Below are 19,864 nucleotides of genomic sequence, written 5' to 3'. Positions count from 1 at the left end.
CAAGCAGCACGACAGCCGAGAGAGTTGCAGTGAATGCGCAGCAGATATCAACAGCGTTGCCTGTCCAGCCAACAGAGAAGCACATTCAGCCACAGTCGACAGATTCAGCTACTTTGGAGCGGCTCATAGGCATGCTTGAGAAGGTTCTTCTGCAAAGATCCTTTCAGCCTGGTTTGACCACGCGGCCTAACTCCAGACGTTCCAGGATTGAGGGCCTACATGATAAGCCCTGCTCCGTCTGTCATGATATGTCTCACACAGCTTTCATGCACTGCCGAGATCACAAACTCTGTTTTCTGTGCCACTCAAATGACCACACCAGGCGTGCCTGTCCTGGATCCTCGTCGTCTTCTGCCCCTCGACGGTCGGAAAACTAGTTGATCCACATTTGAGGGAGGAAAGTGTGGATCATCTGAGTGACTCTCCCACTTGCGACAGCGATGACCTGGGATCCATGTATGAATCTCTGTGCTCCACTTCGCCACCTGGTACGACAGTTGTCTTCCAAATGACGCAAAGAATTAAGAAATCTGACAATTTGTTTTATACGACTGTGGGGACTGTGGGCAGAGTTTCACTGAGAGCCATGATCGACAGTGGCTCTATGTCGTGCTCTATTAGTGAGGCTACTGCTACGCGGCTTTTACAGTCCTGCCCTGATCTGAAGCTCGAACCAGCTAATGACATTGTTGTTGTTGGTGCTGGGGGTCACCAGTTCCAACCTAAAGCAGTTTGTGATTTGGAAGTGACTCTTTATGGTTTCAAGCTGCTCATCCCCATGCTGGTTATTCCAGGCCAAAGTGACGACATGATTATTGGCAGTAACGCTATTAAGTCGTTGATTCATGTAATGAAGAATACGGATGAGTATTGGAGGCTTGTATCTATCTCAGGTGATGTCACCAATGATGACTGTAGACAGTTTTTATCCATGCTTTCCAATGTTGAGCGTTGGCGAGGAGGGGCGGTGCCTGATAAGATTGGCACAGTGAAGTTGAGACAGCGTGTTACGCTGGAACCCTTTCAGGAACACCTTGTGTGGGGTAAATTACCTCCCTCTTCACCTCTATCAGCAGGCTGCACTGTTATTGTTGAGCCTACACAGTCTAATACTGAAGCTTAAAGGAATTTGTTGAAAGGAAGAGGCGGAGCTTATTTCCTGCAGGGAGAGGTTAGCAGTCTGTGTCTTTCTCATTTCTGACTCCTAAAGAGCTGAAAAACACAGGCTGTTATTGGCTGGCTGACACTGGGATTAATGTCCTTGAAGCCAGCAGTCTTTAATGTCCACGTTCAGAACGGGCAGGTGAAAAACAGTCCTTTATGTCCTCTGATGTTCAATAAACTGTCCTGATTACTGAGGGAGCAGAGAAAGTGTCTCCATCACTCACCACAGCTGGATGCTCTGAAATCCTGGAATCCAGCTGTGGAGAGGAGCGCCGGCGGCGTGGACGCAGTTTAGTAATCAGGGAACGGGAGACAGGAGGGAAACACAGCTGGGACCAATTACACACACGAGACAGGAAACAGTAACACAGGACTGTCAAAGTAAAACAGGAAATATAACACAGAGTCCAAAGTAAGGAGACGTGGGACACAGTGAAGACACAGAAACAGAAACCAGAACTATAATCACAAAACAAACTCAGAAACATAAAGAGTGAATCAGCTGATTCAGTGTTTGTGACAAAAACATGGATCCTGGTTAATAACTTTTGTTTGTTTCTGTATTATTTTGTGTATCGTTCTTATGAGCTGTTGTTTTTTCAGTGAAATATTATTTCATTGTTTTAAGCTTTTTGTTGACTTTGAAGTGCTTAAGTTGATATTTTTGAACATTTAATTTGTTCGATTATTGTCGAGTCGATAAAACTGTCAAACGCACAGCTGCTTCCAGCACGGCCGGAGGAGAGGTGGCCGAGCAGACGCACAACACACACAGCTCGCAGGTTTGCATTTCTAGATATTGCAGATGTTGCAGAATTTGAGAGTAAAGAACTCGGAGATCCAGCGCTGTCTCCTGCCCCTTATTTATACACCACAACACAACGACAGGCGTAACTCACACAAACGGGTAACATGAGGCTCAGATGCTTTGGACGTGTTCACATATACTGGACACAGAATGATGAAGATGGAGCTGCAGGAAGGAGGAAAAGAGGAAAAACACAGAAAAGATTCACAGATGTGGTGAAAAAGGACACGACAGCTTCTGTTTGTTAGTTTGGTTTTTCTTTATTTGGTAAAGATTCAGAAATAAAGAGAAGATCACATGTTTGAATATTATATTAACGTTCTGTAATTACAACAAGTTGTAAAATCTTTCCAGAGTGAGACAGAGACTGTGCAGAGACTGTAGAAGGACAGAGCAGCAGCAGAGCAGTCCAGATACACTGATGATCCTCTGTCAGATCCAGAGGGACACACAGGGCTGATGCTGGACTCTACATTGTGTCTGACAGTGGAGCTGTTCTCAGAGCAGTTCACTCTGCAGCACTGACAGTCATCTGCACTTCATTCCTCTGTCAGTCACTGCTGGATGAAGCTCTCCTCTCCACCTCCCAGTAACATGGCCCAGTCAGAGCGTCTCTACACACAAGCTGCTGCTGCTTCAACCTCTCTGGATCATCAGGACACAGCTGCTCCTCTCTCAGCACACACACCGTCCTGTTTACCATCATGGCCTCCACCTGCAGAGAGAAGGAGGAAGAGCAGAGGAGATAAACGAGTGTTTCCAGAGACTCTTCATCAGCTGTCAGTCAGTGATGCAGCACATCCAGTATAAAGAGCAGCAGGGACGTCAGTGCTGGGACTGTACTAGGACTCATTGTTGCTTCACTTTTTCTAATCTTTGGATTTTTATTGAAGTTGCTGAAAATGTTTTTCCCTCCTAGTTTGAGTTTGGACTTTCATTCATTAGAAGAACCTTGGTGTGTCCACTCTGAGCTCTGTAGGAACCCCAACAACAAGCCCAACAATCCAGATGGACGGTTCCAGCTGTTAACTGGAGGAATTCCATCCAAACATCTGCTCTCACTAAATTCTTCCTCACCTACAGACTGTGTTCTTCACTGCTTTAAACTTGGAAATCAATGCAGTCATTGGTCTGCGTGCTGCTTTGTTCAGAGAGCTGATTGGCTGTTGACAGTGTTTGATCAGAGCGTGTCAGCCGTTACTATGGTGACCATAAAGGTGAGAAACAGGAAGTGTTTGTGTCCAATCCTGAAGCCTGTCACCGTTCTCCTCTCACAGCTTCACTGAGAAGCTGCAGCTTTACAGGAAACACTGGATCTTTGTTTCATACTGACTGTGTTTAGTACAATACTGCTGACAGCACCACCCACTCACTCCATCACTCTACTTACAGCAGAGTCTCCAGTCTGTAGTCTGGACTCTTCTTAAGATCAGACAGCTGCTTCACATCTGGATCCTTCAGGTTGTTGTAGTACAGGTTCAGCTCTCTCAGATGGGAGGGGTTGGACTTCAGTGCTGCTGCCAGATAATCACAGCTGATCTCTGACAAACCACAGTCCCACAATCTGTATAAAGAATGAAAGATGTAAGTTTATTAGACAAAGTGCTTGAAATCATTCAGTGTTTCATCATCTGTTCAGAGCTGAAGAAGGTTCAGAATGTAGAAGTTTAGAAAATGGAAACTCCAAACAGCTGAAGCCAACAGGAAGCAGCTTCAAACAGGAAACTGTGCAGAGTTTCAGACTATATGTCCTGATGCAGCCAGTTGGATTTTGGAGATTTGAATCTCTGTTCTGTGACTAAGTCCTTGAATCATTTCTTCCAGTTGGTCCAACAAGACAGACTAAGTGTTGGACATGTGTTGTGGCTCCATCAGGGGAGCTTCTAAATGTGATGTGATGGCCCCTCTGGGTCTGTCAGGTCACAGCACTGAAGAGAGCTCAAACTGGGCACACAGTTGTTCCAGTCTGGACCAAAGACTCTATACTGGGACTGAGGGACTGCTTTGACTGCACCCACTGGGACTTTTTAAAGGCTCATGTTCTCACTTAGATCATCGATTTCTACTGACATTTCTTTCTGGGAAAAATGGGGATTACTTTGCAAACAGGAAGTATTTTCCCCAATAAGCAGCCCTGGATTAGTAAATCACTCCAACATGTTCTCAGGCAGAAGAAGCTGTCTTGTTATGAGGGAGAGAAGAAAAAGATTGAGGCACAGAAACCTGTTGAAAGAGAGATAAAGCAGCTAAAATCAGGTGTAAAAGTAAAGCAGAGGATGAGCTGAATAAAGGACACTCAAGGCTGGCTTGGAAAGGAATGAAGTCCATGGTGGGGATGCAGAACAAGGAGCAAAGATGAATGTGATGCTGAATCAGCAGAAGACTTGGACTCATTTGATTCCAGCTTTGATATCATTGATTTCAATGAAGAGCTTTGTGATTGTAGCAAAGGGCTGGTAGCTCTGAGAGTCCCACTGATGAGGTGTTTGTGTGGAAATCTCTTAGTGGGACCAAAGAGAGAAAAAGCCCTGGTCCTGATGCTGTGGGAGGGAAATGATTGAAGTGTGCTGTGAGGAACTGACTGGGAGATTTTCACACATTTTCCAGTCCTCCTTGGAACAACAGGAAGTTCCCAGCATATGGAAACAAAGGTTAAGTGTCCTATGGCACTCAGTGATGATGGTGCTGTGGCCCCACCACCTCCACCTCTTTGTAAAGGAACTAACTGTAATCTGAAGCTTCAAATGGAACTAAGACTTCCTCCACTAGGTGGCAGTGTCTGATGAGAAAGTGTTAGTGGAGCTGGCCTGGAGTCAGAAACAGGAAGATGCAGGATTTGGGCTGAAATGGGCAAAAGTGGTTAGCACTAGTGCCTTAGAGCAAGAAGGTTGTAGGTTGAAGCTTGTTGGTCAGCTGGGCCTTTCTGTGGAGGTTGGATGTTCTCCCACAGTCCAATGAAATGCTGCTTAGGTTCATTGGTGCTTCTACATTGGCTGTAGGTGTGGATGTGAGGGAGTGCTTCTCTGTCGCTCTCTGTTGGCCCTGTGATGGACTGCTCACCTGTGCAGGTGGACCACGCCTCTTGCCCTATGACAGCTAGGGCACAGGCTGCAGCCCTGTGAGCCTAAGCTGAATAAACAGTTAGCAAAAATGATCCATAGATGGCCTGAAATCCCCCAGTTAGCAGTTTGGTAGATAGCTATGACATGCTAATCCCATCCAGCAGCTGTATTCTACCTGTAAGCTGATCCCTGCTGAGCCAAAGCACTTTTTCATATACAAATTACAACCTTTAATAGAAACCTATTGGTCAGCATCTTATTAGCCTGCTGTTAGCTTCATTCCACAGAAAACTGAGAGAAACTAACAGAGTTGATAAAGAATAAAGAGAAATGTGCTGATTTAAAGCCTTTGAAGTGCTTCAGATGATCTCTGTCCACTTCTGTCCACTCATTCATTCATGTAAGCTTTCTAATGCAGCTTTGATCTTCACAGTCTGCTTGATGAAACTCATTCTAACCCTGAATGTCAGAGTGTTCCTCCTTCTCTTTCCCATCATTCATGCTGGCAGTGGAGGAGATTTGGATGTTGGACTGTGTTTTGGATGATGTGTGTATGTTTGTGTTGGACTGCTGTCTGTAAAGCAAACGCACATTTTGCTTTGGATTTCAGTGTCAGACAGACTTTAAGGTGCAATGAAGAGTTTGAGAGTTTCACAGTGAATTTTCCAGTGGAGGATTTTTCTTCTTCTTTGAAGGTTTGAAATGTGAACATTGTTCTGCTGCAGTCAATGGACTAAACCAGAGAAGAAGAAAACAGACTTTACCATGAAGATCCTCAGTGTGGATCAGTATAATATCAGCCTGATGTCTGCAGTTTAGTGTCAGCACAACTTTCACATCATATTCATCTCAGCACAACTAAAACATGCTGACTGACCTCAGAGTTTCAAGTTTACATCCTGGACTCTCCAGGAAACCACACAGATGCTTCACTCCTGGATCCCGCAGGTTGTTGTTGGAGCTCAGGTGCAGCTCTCTCAGATGGGAGGGGTTGGACTTCACTGCTGCTGCCAGATAATCACAGCTGATCTCTGACAAACCACAGTCGATCAAGCTGTATAAAGAATGAAAGATGTAAGTTTATTAGACAAAGTGCTTGAAATCATTCAGTGTTTCATCATCTGTTCAGAGCTGAAGAAGGTTCAGAATGTAGAAGTTTAGAAAATGGAAACTCCAAACAGCTGAAGCCAACAGGAAGCAGCTTCAAACAGGAAACTGTGCAGAGTTTCAGACTATATGTCCTGATGCAGCCAGTTGGATTTTGGAGATTTGAATCTCTGTTCTGTGACTAAGTCCTTGAATCATTTCTTCCAGTTGGTCCAACAAGACAGACTAAGTATTGGACATGTGTTGTGGCTCCATCAGGGGAGCTTCTAAATGTGATGTGATGGCCCCTCTGGGTCTGTCAGGTCACAGCACTGAAGAGAGCTCAAACTGGGCACACAGTTGTTCCAGTCTGGACCAAAGACTCTATACTGGGACTGAGGGACTGCTTTGACTGCACCCACTGGGACTTTTTAAAGGCTCATGTTCTCACTTAGATCATCGATTTCTACTGACATTTCTTTCTGGGAAAAATGGGGATTACTTTGGAAACAGGAAGTATTTTCCCCAATAAGCAGCCCTGGATTAGTAAATCACTCCAACATGTTCTCAGGCAGAAGAAGCTGTCTTGTTATGAGGGAGAGAAGAAAAAGATTGAGGCACAGAAACCTGTTGAAAGAGAGATAAAGCAGCTAAAATCAGGTGTAAAAGTAAAGCAGAGGATGAGCTGAATAAAGGACACTCAAGGCTGGCTTGGAAAGGAATGAAGTCCATGGTGGGGATGCAGAACAAGGAGCAAAGATGAATGTGATGCTGAATCAGCAGAAGACTTGGACTCATTTGATTCCAGCTTTGATATCATTGATTTCAATGAAGAGCTTTGTGATTGTAGCAAAGGGCTGGTAGCTCTGAGAGTCCCACTGATGAGGTGTTTGTGTGGAAATCTCTTAGTGGGACCAAAGAGAGAAAAAGCCCTGGTCCTGATGCTGTGGGAGGGAAATGATTGAAGTGTGCTGTGAGGAACTGACTGGGAGATTTTCACACATTTTCCAGTCCTCCTTGGAACAACAGGAAGTTCCCAGCATATGGAAACAAAGGTTAAGTGTCCTATGGCACTCAGTGATGATGGTGCTGTGGCCCCACCACCTCCACCTCTTTGTAAAGGAACTAACTGTAATCTGAAGCTTCAAATGGAACTAAGACTTCCTCCACTAGGTGGCAGTGTCTGATGAGAAAGTGTTAGTGGAGCTGGCCTGGAGTCAGAAACAGGAAGATGCAGGATTTGGGCTGAAATGGGCAAAAGTGGTTAGCACTAGTGCCTTAGAGCAAGAAGGTTGTAGGTTGAAGCTTGTTGGTCAGCTGGGCCTTTCTGTGGAGGTTGGATGTTCTCCCACAGTCCAATGAAATGCTGCTTAGGTTCATTGGTGCTTCTACATTGGCTGTAGGTGTGGATGTGAGGGAGTGCTTCTCTGTCGCTCTCTGTTGGCCCTGTGATGGACTGCTCACCTGTGCAGGTGGACCACGCCTCTTGCCCTATGACAGCTAGGGCACAGGCTGCAGCCCTGTGAGCCTAAGCTGAATAAACAGTTAGCAAAAATGATCCATAGATGGCCTGAAATCCCCCAGTTAGCAGTTTGGTAGATAGCTATGACATGCTAATCCCATCCAGCAGCTGTATTCTACCTGTAAGCTGATCCCTGCTGAGCCAAAGCACTTTTTCATATACAAATTACAACCTTTAATAGAAACCTATTGGTCAGCATCTTATTAGCCTGCTGTTAGCTTCATTCCACAGAAAACTGAGAGAAACTAACAGAGTTGATAAAGAATAAAGAGAAATGTGCTGATTTAAAGCCTTTGAAGTGCTTCAGATGATCTCTGTCCACTTCTGTCCACTCATTCATTCATGTAAGCTTTCTAATGCAGCTTTGATCTTCACAGTCTGCTTGATGAAACTCATTCTAACCCTGAATGTCAGAGTGTTCCTCCTTCTCTTTCCCATCATTCATGCTGGCAGTGGAGGAGATTTGGATGTTGGACTGTGTTTTGGATGATGTGTGTATGTTTGTGTTGGACTGCTGTCTGTAAAGCAAACGCACATTTTGCTTTGGATTTCAGTGTCAGACAGACTTTAAGGTGCAATGAAGAGTTTGAGAGTTTCACAGTGAATTTTCCAGTGGAGGATTTTTCTTCTTCTTTGAAGGTTTGAAATGTGAACATTGTTCTGCTGCAGTCAATGGACTAAACCAGAGAAGAAGAAAACAGACTTTACCATGAAGATCCTCAGTGTGGATCAGTATAATATCAGCCTGATGTCTGCAGTTTAGTGTCAGCACAACTTTCACATCATATTCATCTCAGCACAACTAAAACATGCTGACTGACCTCAGAGTTTCAAGTTTACATCCTGGACTCTCCAGGAAACCACACAGATGCTTCACTCCTGGATCCTGCAGCTTGTTGTTGGAGCTCAGGTCCAGCTCTCTCAGATGGGAGGGTTGGACTTCAGTGCTGCTGCCAGATAATCACAGCTGATCTCTGACAAACCACAGTCCATCAATCTGTATAAAGAATGAAAGATGTAAGTTTATTAGACAAAGTGCTTGAAATCATTCAGTGTTTCATCATCTGTTCAGAGCTGAAGAAGGTTCAGAATGTAGAAGTTTAGAAAATGGAAACTCCAAACAGCTGAAGCCAACAGGAAGCAGCTTCAAACAAACACAACAAGAGAAAAAACTCTGAATGTTTCACATTAAGTCGTACATTTCTCATAAAACAGACAAAGCTTGAAAAAGTCGTGTTTCCTCATCTGTTCACTGTAAAGGGTTGCAGAATGTCTAGCTTCTAAATGTGATGTGATGGCCCCTCTGGGTCTGTCAGGTCACAGCACTGAAGAGAGCTCAAACTGGGCACACAGTTGTTCCAGTCTGGACCAAAGACTCTATACTGGGACTGAGGGACTGCTTTGACTGCACCCACTGGGACTTTTTAAAGGCTCATGTTCTCACTTAGATCATCGATTTCTACTGACATTTCTTTCTGGGAAAAATGGGGATTACTTTGGAAACAGGAAGTATTTTCCCCAATAAGCAGCCCTGGATTAGTAAATCACTCCAACATGTTCTCAGGCAGAAGAAGCTGTCTTGTTATGAGGGAGAGAAGAAAAAGATTGAGGCACAGAAACCTGTTGAAAGAGAGATAAAGCAGCTAAAATCAGGTGTAAAAGTAAAGCAGAGGATGAGCTGAATAAAGGACACTCAAGGCTGGCTTGGAAAGGAATGAAGTCCATGGTGGGGATGCAGAACAAGGAGCAAAGATGAATGTGATGCTGAATCAGCAGAAGACTTGGACTCATTTGATTCCAGCTTTGATATCATTGATTTCAAAGAAGAGCTTTGTGATTGTAGCAAAGGGCTGGTAGCTCTGAGAGTCCCACTGATGAGGTGTTTGTGTGGAAATCTCTTAGTGGGACCAAAGAGAGAAAAAGCCCTGGTCCTGATGCTGTGGGAGGGAAATGATTGAAGTGTGCTGTGAGGAACTGACTGAGAGAGTTTCACACATTTTCCAGTCCTCCTTGGAACAACAGGAAGTTCCCAGCATATGGAAACAAAGGTTAAGTGTCCTATGGCACTCAGTGATGATGGTGCTGTGGCCCCACCACCTCCACCTCTTGTCGTGTGAGTGTAAACCACTACAACATGTAGACGGCCGTCTGCAGGCTGGATGTAGCACCACCGCAGAGACGTGCTGCAGCTCTGTTTAGTTACCCAGCTGACAGCAGAGGCTGTAGTTTACTGTTACCAACATGGAAAACTGAAGCTTCATCAGATGGAGCTACAGAGCTGGAGAACAAAGGAGACTGAGAGGCCAGAATGATGTGGGAGGAAACATCAAGAGCCTGATTGAAAGGAGACACATGTGGATGCTGTGCCAGTCTGTGGTCTGTCAGAAGTCAGCTGAGTCACACTGCAAGAAGCTGCAGAATCTCAGAGGAGGAGATTTGGAAGTGTTTGTGGGACAAACTGGACTCAAAGAAAGAAGATGTTTGTGAAGTCTTTGGTGGAGGTGAGCAGTGTGAAGCAGAACACATGCAGATGAATCAGGAGGGAACAAACTGAGTGGGCGGAGCTGTCTGAGCCCCGCCCACACAAACACAGCTCTCTGAATCAGGAAAGGTGGGCAGGCCGCGTGTGGGCCGCGGGCCATACGTTGAGTATCACTGTTTGAAATGTGAACATTGTTCTGCTGCAGTCAATGGACTAAACCAGAGAAGAAGAAAACAGACTTTACCATGAAGATCCTCAGTGTGGATCAGTATAATATCAGCCTGATGTCTGCAGTTTAGTGTCAGCACAACTTTCACATCATATTCATCTCAGCACAACTAAAACATGCTGACTGACCTCAGAGTTTCAAGTTTACATCCTGGACTCTCCAGGAAACCACACAGATGCTTCACTCCTGGATCCTGCAGCTTGTTGTTGGAGCTCAGGTCCAGCTCTCTCAGATGGGAGGGGTTGGACTTCAGTGCTGCTGCCAGATAATCACAGCTGATCTCTGACAAATCACAGCTCTTCAATCTGTATAAAGAATGAAAGATGTAAGTTTATTAGACAAAGTGCTTGAAATCATTCAGTGTTTCATCATCTGTTCAGAGCTGAAGAAGGTTCAGAATGTAGAAGTTTAGAAAATGGAAACTCCAAACAGCTGAAGCCAACAGGAAGCAGCTTCAAACAAACACAACAAGAGAAAAAACTCTGAATGTTTCACATTAAAGTCGTACATTTCTCATAAAAACAGGACAAAGACTTGAAAAAGTCGTGTTTTTCCTTCCAGGAACCACATGGCTTCACTTTTAAAGGTGAAGTGTGAAAGAAATGGACATATTGAAATCAATGATATCAAAGCTGGAATCAAATGAGTCCAAGTCTTCTGCTGATTCAGCAGAAGACTTGGACTCATTAGGACTCATTACCTAATCAAACCTCTGTAACTTTACTTCACTTCAGCAGCATCAGCTCATGTTCACATGTTGATTCATGGTTTTCATGGTTGATTCACCTCATTTTTTAAAAATGACCTCTGACAGGAAAGTCTCATTTCTGCTCTTCAACAGTGAAGAAATGTAAATTTTCAAAATGACAAATTGGAAAACACAGAGCTGTGTCTCTAATCAAAGCAGAGATGGAACGATGCCACTTTTCATGTCCGATATCGATAGGAATCCAATATAGTTGATTTTATAATCAAACGTTTTTTTTTAATCTCTTGCTGCATTTTGTATAAGTTCATACTCAAGTTTAAACAACCTAAACACTAAAGCTGTTCTGTTATACCTGTCTGCAAAAACACACTGCAGCCAAAACATTAGAATATAGTGATCTTTGTATTTAAACTTTTATCAGAATTTTAAATCAAAAGTATTTAAAGTAATATTCAAAAGTCATTTAAATCAATTTGATGCAGACTTCAAAAACTCTTTGGTTGTGAATAAAAGAAGTGCAACATCAGCACAAAATAATGTTTCTATTGAACAACTAACACAAACAGGTTGTAGAATGGAGCCTTTTCTACTCACAGCTGAACAGAAACAACATCCAGAGTGGAAAACAGTGCAAATAACTGCAAACAGGCTTCATGACACTCATGTTTGATCAGATTCACTCCCTGCTCTCACACACCAACTCCAGACCTGCATTCATCTTTTCCCTCTGAACCCCCCAAACATACAAACCCTGAGCCACCACCATTGCCCTTTCACTGACTGCCCCACTCCACCATTTGACCCTTAGAACTGAAGACGCTTCTCTCATAAGAGGTGAAACATCTTCAAGGAAACTTAAAGAAGTCCAGACACTTTTCTTTCCAAGCTCCTTAGACTACGGTGACCTGGATGTCTGAGAACCTTCACAGACTGATTTTACAAGAACAACTTGTGTCAAAAATCCCTGGCAGTGCCTCTCTGTCACACACACAAATCACTACAGTTACAAATTTAATAACTTAAAAACCTCAGAAAAACAGAACTGAGCAAACCAAACAAACAAACAAACAAACAAACAAACAAACAAACAAACAAACAAACAAACAAACAAACAAACAAACAAACAAACAAACAAATAAACAAACAAACCAGAGACCAGGTAAGAACATTGTTGAGGTTTAAATTTATAATCTTAAATACTTATATGCTGATTATATTGCTTTATAAGAAAGGCCCAACTCTGAGTACACTCTGTGCCGACAGGACTGACAGGAAATTACATGCTTTTGCAGGCAAAAAGTGAAACTAAGCACAGTGTTTGGTCGAAACTTAAAGTGTGTGTGATGTCTATATAAATGACTAGGCTTGCTGTTTTGTGCTTCAGACCTGGGGTTGTGTGTTCAGGTCTCCATATCCGGATATGTAAAATAAAGATCATCTTTTAAAGTAAAAAGACCACTTTTGAGCCGTGTCTTTTTGGCCATAACGAATACCAAAGGACCGGAATTTAATAACATTAAAACCAAACAATAAATGAGCAAAGTAGTGCATGATAAATATAGATGACAAATACAAAGTGCAATATAGAAACACTGGGTAAAAAGAAATGAACAATTAAAAAGGAGGATAACAGATGTGAGCAGTAGTTAAACAGTAGAAATAAATATATAATAAACAAACAAAAATAGATAATAAATGAAAGCCAGGTCTGAAAGGTGAGTTTGGCTTTAAAAGCATGAAAACACACTGCTGTCTTCAGGAAGGCTGCTCCAGTAACAGAAAGTCATCTACATGTGGGTTTAGTTCTGACTTTAGGGACAAGTAAAAAAATAAAATAAAATAAAAACATCTGTCCAGACAACCTGACAGTCAAAAATATAAACTCAGGAACTTAAAAGGAAAATTGTGCTGACTTTGAACGTCCGCATCAAGATAAACTTACAGATTTAAGAGTCAAAAAGTGTCAAAAAGTCTGTATCCTTACCTGAGAGTTTCAAGTTTACAGTCAGGACTCTTTAGTCCAACACACAGCAAATCCAATTCTGAATCCTGCAGGTAGTTCGAGCTCAGGTCCAGCTCTCTCAGATGATTGGATGAGGAGCTGAGAATTTCAGACAAAGCTTCAAAGCTTCTTTTTGAGAGTTTACAATCTCTCAGCCTGAGGAAGAATAATAATGGAGACATATTCTTTTATTCATCTAGCATTATTAAACATATTTGTTCATAGATTCACTTACAGCACTTTCTTGGATGCTTTGACCACTGGCAGCAGCTTCAACAATGCCTTCTCTGAACGGGAGTATTTCTCCAGGTCGAACTCATCCAGATCTGATGACAGTAAGATGAAGACCAGAGCCGACCACTGAGCAGGAGACAGTTCATCTGTGGAGAGACGTCCTGATCTCAGGGACTGTTGGATCTCCTCCACTAGAGAACGATCATCCAGTTCATTCAGACAGTGGAACAGGTTGATGCTTTTCTCTGCAGACAGTTTCCCACTGAGCTTCTTCTTGATGTAGTGAACTGTTTCCTGATTGGTCTGTGAGCTACTTCCTGTCTGTGTCAGCATGCATAGAAGATCCTGATTGGTCTGCAGTGAAAGACCCAGGAGGAAGCGGAGGAATAAGTCCAGGTGTCCATTTGGACTCTCTAAGGCTTTGTCCACAGCACTCTGGTAGAAGTCTTTTACAGTAAGTGTTTTCTGGAAGATTTTAAAGAGAGGAGATTGTTTCTTAAGCAGGTTGACTCCAGAGTTGATGAAGGTCAGATAGACATGAAGAGCAGCAAAGAACTCCTGAATGCTCAGATGGACGAAACAGTAAACAACGTTGTTGAACATGTGGCACTCATCAGCTTTAAAGATCTGTGTGAACACTCCTGAGTACACTGAGGCTGCTCTGATATCGATGCCACACTCTGTCAGGTCTGATTTATAGAAGATCAGGTTTCCTTTCTGCAGCTGATCAAAGGCCAGTTTTCCCAGAGACTCAATGATCTTCCTGCATGAATCTGTCTCAGCTCCTCCATCATACTTGATGTCCTTCGTTTTTAGGTGAAATAGCACAAGGCGTAGGTAGAGCTCTGTGAGAGTCTTAGGCAGATCTTTGCTCTCTTTGTTCTTCATGACAAACTCCAGAACTGTAGCAGTGATCCAGCAGAAGACTGGGATGTGGCACATGATGTGGAGGCTTCGTGATGTCTTGATGTGGGAGATGATGCTGCTGGCCTGCTCCTCATCTCCGAATCTCTTCCTGAAGTACTCCTCCTTCTGTGGGTCAGTGAACCCTCTGACCTCTGTCACCACGCCAACACAGTCAGGAGGGATCTGATTGGCTGCTGCAGGTCGTGTGGTTATCCAGAGGCGAGCAGAGGGAAGCAGTTTCCCCCTGATGAGGTTTATCAGCAGCACATCCACTGAGGTGGACTTTCTAGGGTCAGTCAGGATTGTAGTTTTGTGGAAGTCCAGAGGAGGTCGACACTCATCCAGACCATCAAAGATGAACACAACCTGGAAGTCTTCAAAGATGTAGATTCCTGCTTTTTTGGTTTCAGTAAAGAAGTGATGAACAAGTTCCACCAAGCTGAACTTTTCCTCTTTCAGCAGATTCAGCTCTCTGAAAGTGAATGGAAACATGAACTGGATGTCCTGGTTGGCTTTGTCTTCAGCCCAGTCCAGAGTGAACTTCTGTGTTAGGACTGTTTTCCCAATGCCAGCCACTCCCATTGTCAGCACTGTTCTGATTGGTTTATCTCTTCCAGGTGGGAGTTTAAAGATGTCTTCTTGTCTGATGGTTGTTTCTGGTCTGTCTGGTTTCCTGGATGCTGTTTCAATCTGTCTGACCTCATGTTCATCATTAACCTCTGCAGTCCCTCCCCCTGTGATGTAGAGCTCTGTGTAGATCTGACTCAGGAGGGTCGGGTTTTCTGTTGTAGAAATCCCCTCGAGCACACACTGGAACTTCTGCTTCAGGTCTGACTTGAGTTTGAGCTGACACTCAGTGAGAATCTCTGCATGAATAAACAGCAAATGACACAAATGAGAAAACTGCATTCTGGTTACTGTGGTTATGTGTTCAGTTCACTGGACTCTTGGTGTCATGATCCGGGTGAGTCTGAGTAACTTTCCACAGCATCAGCTCTCCTCCCCTGGGTGGAGCCCTCCTCACTCCTCCCTGCTCCTCACCTGTTGCCAATTACTCCGGCAGTATTTATGAGCAGCACTCACAATGAACCTTCTCCAGATTGTGTGCTTAGCACAGTCAGTTCTCTGCCTCACATTTTGTCTTGTGCTCCTCAGCTTGTTTCGCGTAACCCTCTTTTCCTGTTCCCTAGTCGGCACCTGGATATATCTTCCAACTCTCGCCATAAGTCACGCCTCAGGATTCTGGCCTGCCACTGCTGGGAAAACTCACTCTTGCAAACTGCCATCCTCACCTGCCTGCCTCCCTGTGCACCCACATCTCACTCTGTACCCAGATTTAATTCATCTCCTCCTCCAGCTGATCTCCACCTGCAGCCACGTAACACCTCTTAGTTTTTAAATCTTGGACTCATTCACTACACTGTGGACCACTCTGATTATTATCTCCTTTGTTCCAGTGATCCTGGATAGTTTCTATTCGCCCGATTCTGCCCCTGTTGTTCCTTTGACCTGCCTCAGCTTATGTTCTGGCCTCAGCTCTGCACTTCTCATAATACCTCGCTTGCTGTTGAATTTAGCCGTGATTCAGCTTTCTCCGTCAAGAAATCTAGTAAAATACATTTCTGTTAAAAGTCACTCAGCCTCCGTTTTTTGGTTCTGTGCTTGACTCCATTCCTTTTCATGAGCCATTGAGCCCTGACACTTGGGTTATAACTGAGGGCAGGTTTTATAGAGACACATTCGATTTAATTATGTTTATTTATACAGCACCAAATCAATACTAGCAACATTTCACATATTACATAAACAACACTATGGAGCCAGTAATGAATAAATATGTAGAATAAATGAAAGAATTTCAAGTATAAAAGTTTTTTTTTAATTCCTCCAAATAACAACAACAGTCACCCCAATGTGCTTTATATTGTAAGATAAAGAACCTACAATAATACAACTGAAAAAAAAACCAAATATCTTTTTGGGTCCTGAAAACTGAAGGCTCTGCCTCCCATTCTACTTTTAAATACTCTGTGAACAACAAGTAAGTCTGCAGAGCGAGAGCGAAGTGCTCTAACAGGGTCATATGGTACTACAAGGTCATTAAGATAAGATGGGGCCTGATTATTTAAGACCTTGTATGTGAGGAGCAGGATTTTGAATTCTGGATTTAACAGGAAGCCAATGAAGGGAAGCCAAAACAGGAGAAATATGCTCTCTCTTTCTAGTCCCTGTCAGGACTCTTGCTGCAGCATTTTGGATTAGCTGAAGGCTTTTCAGCGAGTTTTTTGGACATCCTGATAATAATGAATTACAGTAGTCCAGCCTGGAAGTAATAAATGCATGAACTAGTTTTTCAGCGTCACTCTGAGACAGGATATTTCTAACTTTAGAAATGTTGCACAAATGGAAGAAAGCAGTCTTACATGTTTGTTTAATATGTGCGTTGAAGGACATGTCCTGGTCAAAAATGACTCCAAGGTTCCTCACAGTGTTACTGGAGGCCGAGGTAATGCCATCCAGAGTAAGAATCTGCTTAGATACCATATTTCTAAGATTTTCAGGGCCGAGTACAATAACCTCAGTTTTATCTGAATTAAGAAGCAGAAAGTTAGCGGCCATCCAGGTCTTTGTGTCTTTAAGACATTCCTGCAGTTTAACTCATTGGTGTGTGTTATCTGGCTTCATGGACAGATGGAGCTGGGTGTCATCTGCATAGCAGTGTAAATGTATGCTATGTTTTCTAATGATGCTGCCTAAGGGAAGCTTGGTAATGGGAGCGTTGCCAGCAGAAGGCTGAAGTGGAATCTCCAAGAAAGCTGCAGAAGAAAAAACATGAGCTGAAATGGTGGATTTTAGTCATATAAGGAGAACTGTGGCTTTCCTCCAACCTTTGACCAATCACCTTAGTGTCCTGTTTATCAACCATAATAAAAAGCATTTACTGTGTGGGCATTTTTTTGTTTGGGTCTCCAAACAGCAGAAAGAAATGGCAGCCATTATTTCAACTTTACCTTCAACTGGTAAATAGATTTAAGAAATAGCACTTTGATCATATTTGTGACGTGTCCCAAACTGTTGTTGTCGCCTCATTTATGTTGATAAAACAGCTCTAAAACCAATCTGACAATATAAATCTGTAAAATGGGCAGAAAACCTGCTGCTGGTCCCATTTTAATCAAACCAACCCAAAGAGCAGATATTCATGTGTACACAGGAGGTTATTTGTGCAGATGCATAAAACACATAAACTGTTGGCTTTCTGCAGTCTCTCACTCCTGAAAGTGTTGGCAAGTGTTTTGGATTTATTATTTATATAGATTTTAATGGCACCTGTGTAATGTTAACTAAGGTTTTTATTGTTTATGTGTTTTTTGTTTAGTCATTCCCTGACTTACCTGTGGGTTCTGGGATGGTTTTATTTAAATTCTCCAACAGATCATTCCTGTTTAACCTCCCCAAAAGATTTTTAGTGACTTGAAAAGTGTTGATAGAGTAGGTATCAAACATCAGATCCACTATGTCTGTCCTCTCTGCATCCTCCAGTTTACTCACTGGGATTGCTGGTAAACCTTCTACAGACCCGTTCTTCAGATGCCACTTAAATTTTTCAAAGTCATCACGTCCCAAATCCTCCAAAGTCCCCAGAAGGATTTCTTTGGGTGTCGTCATCTTTTACCCTGTAAGGACCCGATAAACAAAGACTGTAACAACAGCTGGAGAGGTAATTGTCTGATTTATCAGAATTTAACTTGATTCTAACAGCAGTTCATCACAATAAATTTCTAAGGCTCAGAATGCAACAAAATTGCACATGAAGAAGCACATAGAGAAGTATCCAAGTAACACTTTGCTACAATATAAAACAAACTATTATAAATAAAGAAAATATATAAACTAAATATATACACTACCCGTCAAACGTTTTAGAACAGCCCAATTTTTCCAGTGTTTTTGTCACGGTTTGCGAGCCGTGTGTAAATTATCAAAGGACCCTTTATGCAGGCAGCTCAGATGCAAGTGAGTTTATTCATCACATGGTGATACAAACAGAAATGGCGAAGGTGAGCATGGAAACTAAGCAAAAACCTAAAAACTAATAGTACACGAATATGAAGAAGTACACGAAGGGAAGACGAAAACACGGAACACAAGGGGTGGAAGCAAAGCACCACAACACATCACTATATAGACAGTTACACAGAGGGAGACACAGAAGGCAACAACACAGGGCGCAACAAATGGACAGAGAAGACTAAACACAGAACAGAGTGCACAGAGAAACAAGGGGGGCAGGGAATCAAAACCTAGGAAGCATAGAATAACTCACAAACGAAACTGACATAACACAAAAATCACAAAGAACTGAAACCACTAGCTCAGGAGACCCAGGACCCTGACAGATACGCAGACAAACCAGCAACTAACAGAGGCAAACACAAGGTTTAAATACACAGAGGGATAACGAGGGAATGAGACACAGAAGGAGGACACAGCTGGGAGTGATTGACAAGACGAGACAGAGGAAACGCAAACTAAACACACTGACATGAGACACGGACCTTCACAACAAAGCAGGAAATAGAAAGACTGAACTTAGAGGTACAACAAAACACAGAACCAAAACGTAAGAATAAACAAAGATACATCATGAAATCAAAGATTAACAATACAAAACAGAAAACACTGAGTCACAGACCCAGGATCGTGACAGTTTTATTGAAAATATCCTTTTTATTTCTCATTGCGCTCTGAAATGAAAGCATAGTACAAATAAGCAGTTGGAGTTAAAAATAAATCATGAAACACATTTATAGACCAAAGTTTATTCTAAACGTTTGACTGAACACACCCGTGGCTTCTGTCTACAATAGAAATCAAATATTCTCCCATATCTGTAGCAGATGTTCCCGTAAACGTGGACCTTGTAATAATAATAATAATAATAACTTTATTTATAAAGCGCTTTCAAACAAAGTGCTGTACAACTAAAGAGATAAATTAAATAAAAGCGATACATAGCAATACAGGTAAAAGACACAATACAAGTTAAAAACAATAAAAATGTAAAAACTAAAAGCCATAGAATTAAGACATGTAGGATCGGGTGAACAAATGTGTCTTCAACTTGGTTTTAAAAACCTCCACAGAGCAGCCTGCCGAATATCTTGTGGGAGGTTGTTCCACAGAAACGGGGCATGAAAAGAAAAAGCTCTCCAATTGTCTTTTTTCTGGCTCTAAGAACTTTTAGAAGACCAGAGTCCTGAGATCGGAGAGCACGAGATGGAACATAAAGGTGTAAAAGGTCGGAGAGGTATGAAGGTGCCAATCCGTTTAAAGCCTTGTAGGTGAGCAGCAGGACCTTAAAATCTGCTCGAACCTGACAAGGTAGCCAGTGAAGACATCTCAGAACAGGGGTAATGTGCTCAAATTTCCCAGTTCTTGTTAAAATGCGAGCAGCTGCATTTTGCACCAACGCCAGAATCTCAGGTTAAACCTCACAAAACTTTAACAACCACCAAACAGCTGAAACAGTAAATGAGAGCAGGAACACGGATTCTGCACAAAGACGTAAACACAAAGCTCAGAGCCGCCGACACATCAGAATCAGTGAGATGTCGCCTTTCTCACCCGATGGCACGGACACGGTCGGGGCTGAAAGC

General features: G+C 42.9%; 1 protein-coding gene across 1 annotated transcript; it reads right to left on the bottom strand.

Moving 5' to 3' along the window:
* Positions 1-3,307: 3,307 nt before the first annotated feature.
* On the bottom strand, positions 3,308-18,350 carry LOC113016616 (NLR family CARD domain-containing protein 3-like). The gene is made up of 5 exons (XM_026159556.1): positions 17,600-18,350; positions 13,300-15,070; positions 13,047-13,220; positions 10,482-10,658; positions 3,308-3,536 (listed from the first exon to the last, which is right to left on the bottom strand). The coding sequence occupies exons 1-5, from the start codon at positions 17,871-17,873 to the stop codon at positions 3,359-3,361; spliced, it is 2,574 nt and encodes an 857-aa protein (XP_026015341.1). The 5' UTR covers positions 17,874-18,350; the 3' UTR covers positions 3,308-3,358.
* Positions 18,351-19,864: the final 1,514 nt, after the last annotated feature.

The sequence above is a fragment of the Astatotilapia calliptera genome, chromosome 23 (assembly GCF_900246225.1).
Source record: "Astatotilapia calliptera chromosome 23, fAstCal1.2, whole genome shotgun sequence".
NCBI classification, from domain to species: domain Eukaryota; kingdom Metazoa; phylum Chordata; class Actinopteri; order Cichliformes; family Cichlidae; genus Astatotilapia; species Astatotilapia calliptera.
This window is presented reverse-complemented; position numbering and strand designations above follow the sequence as displayed.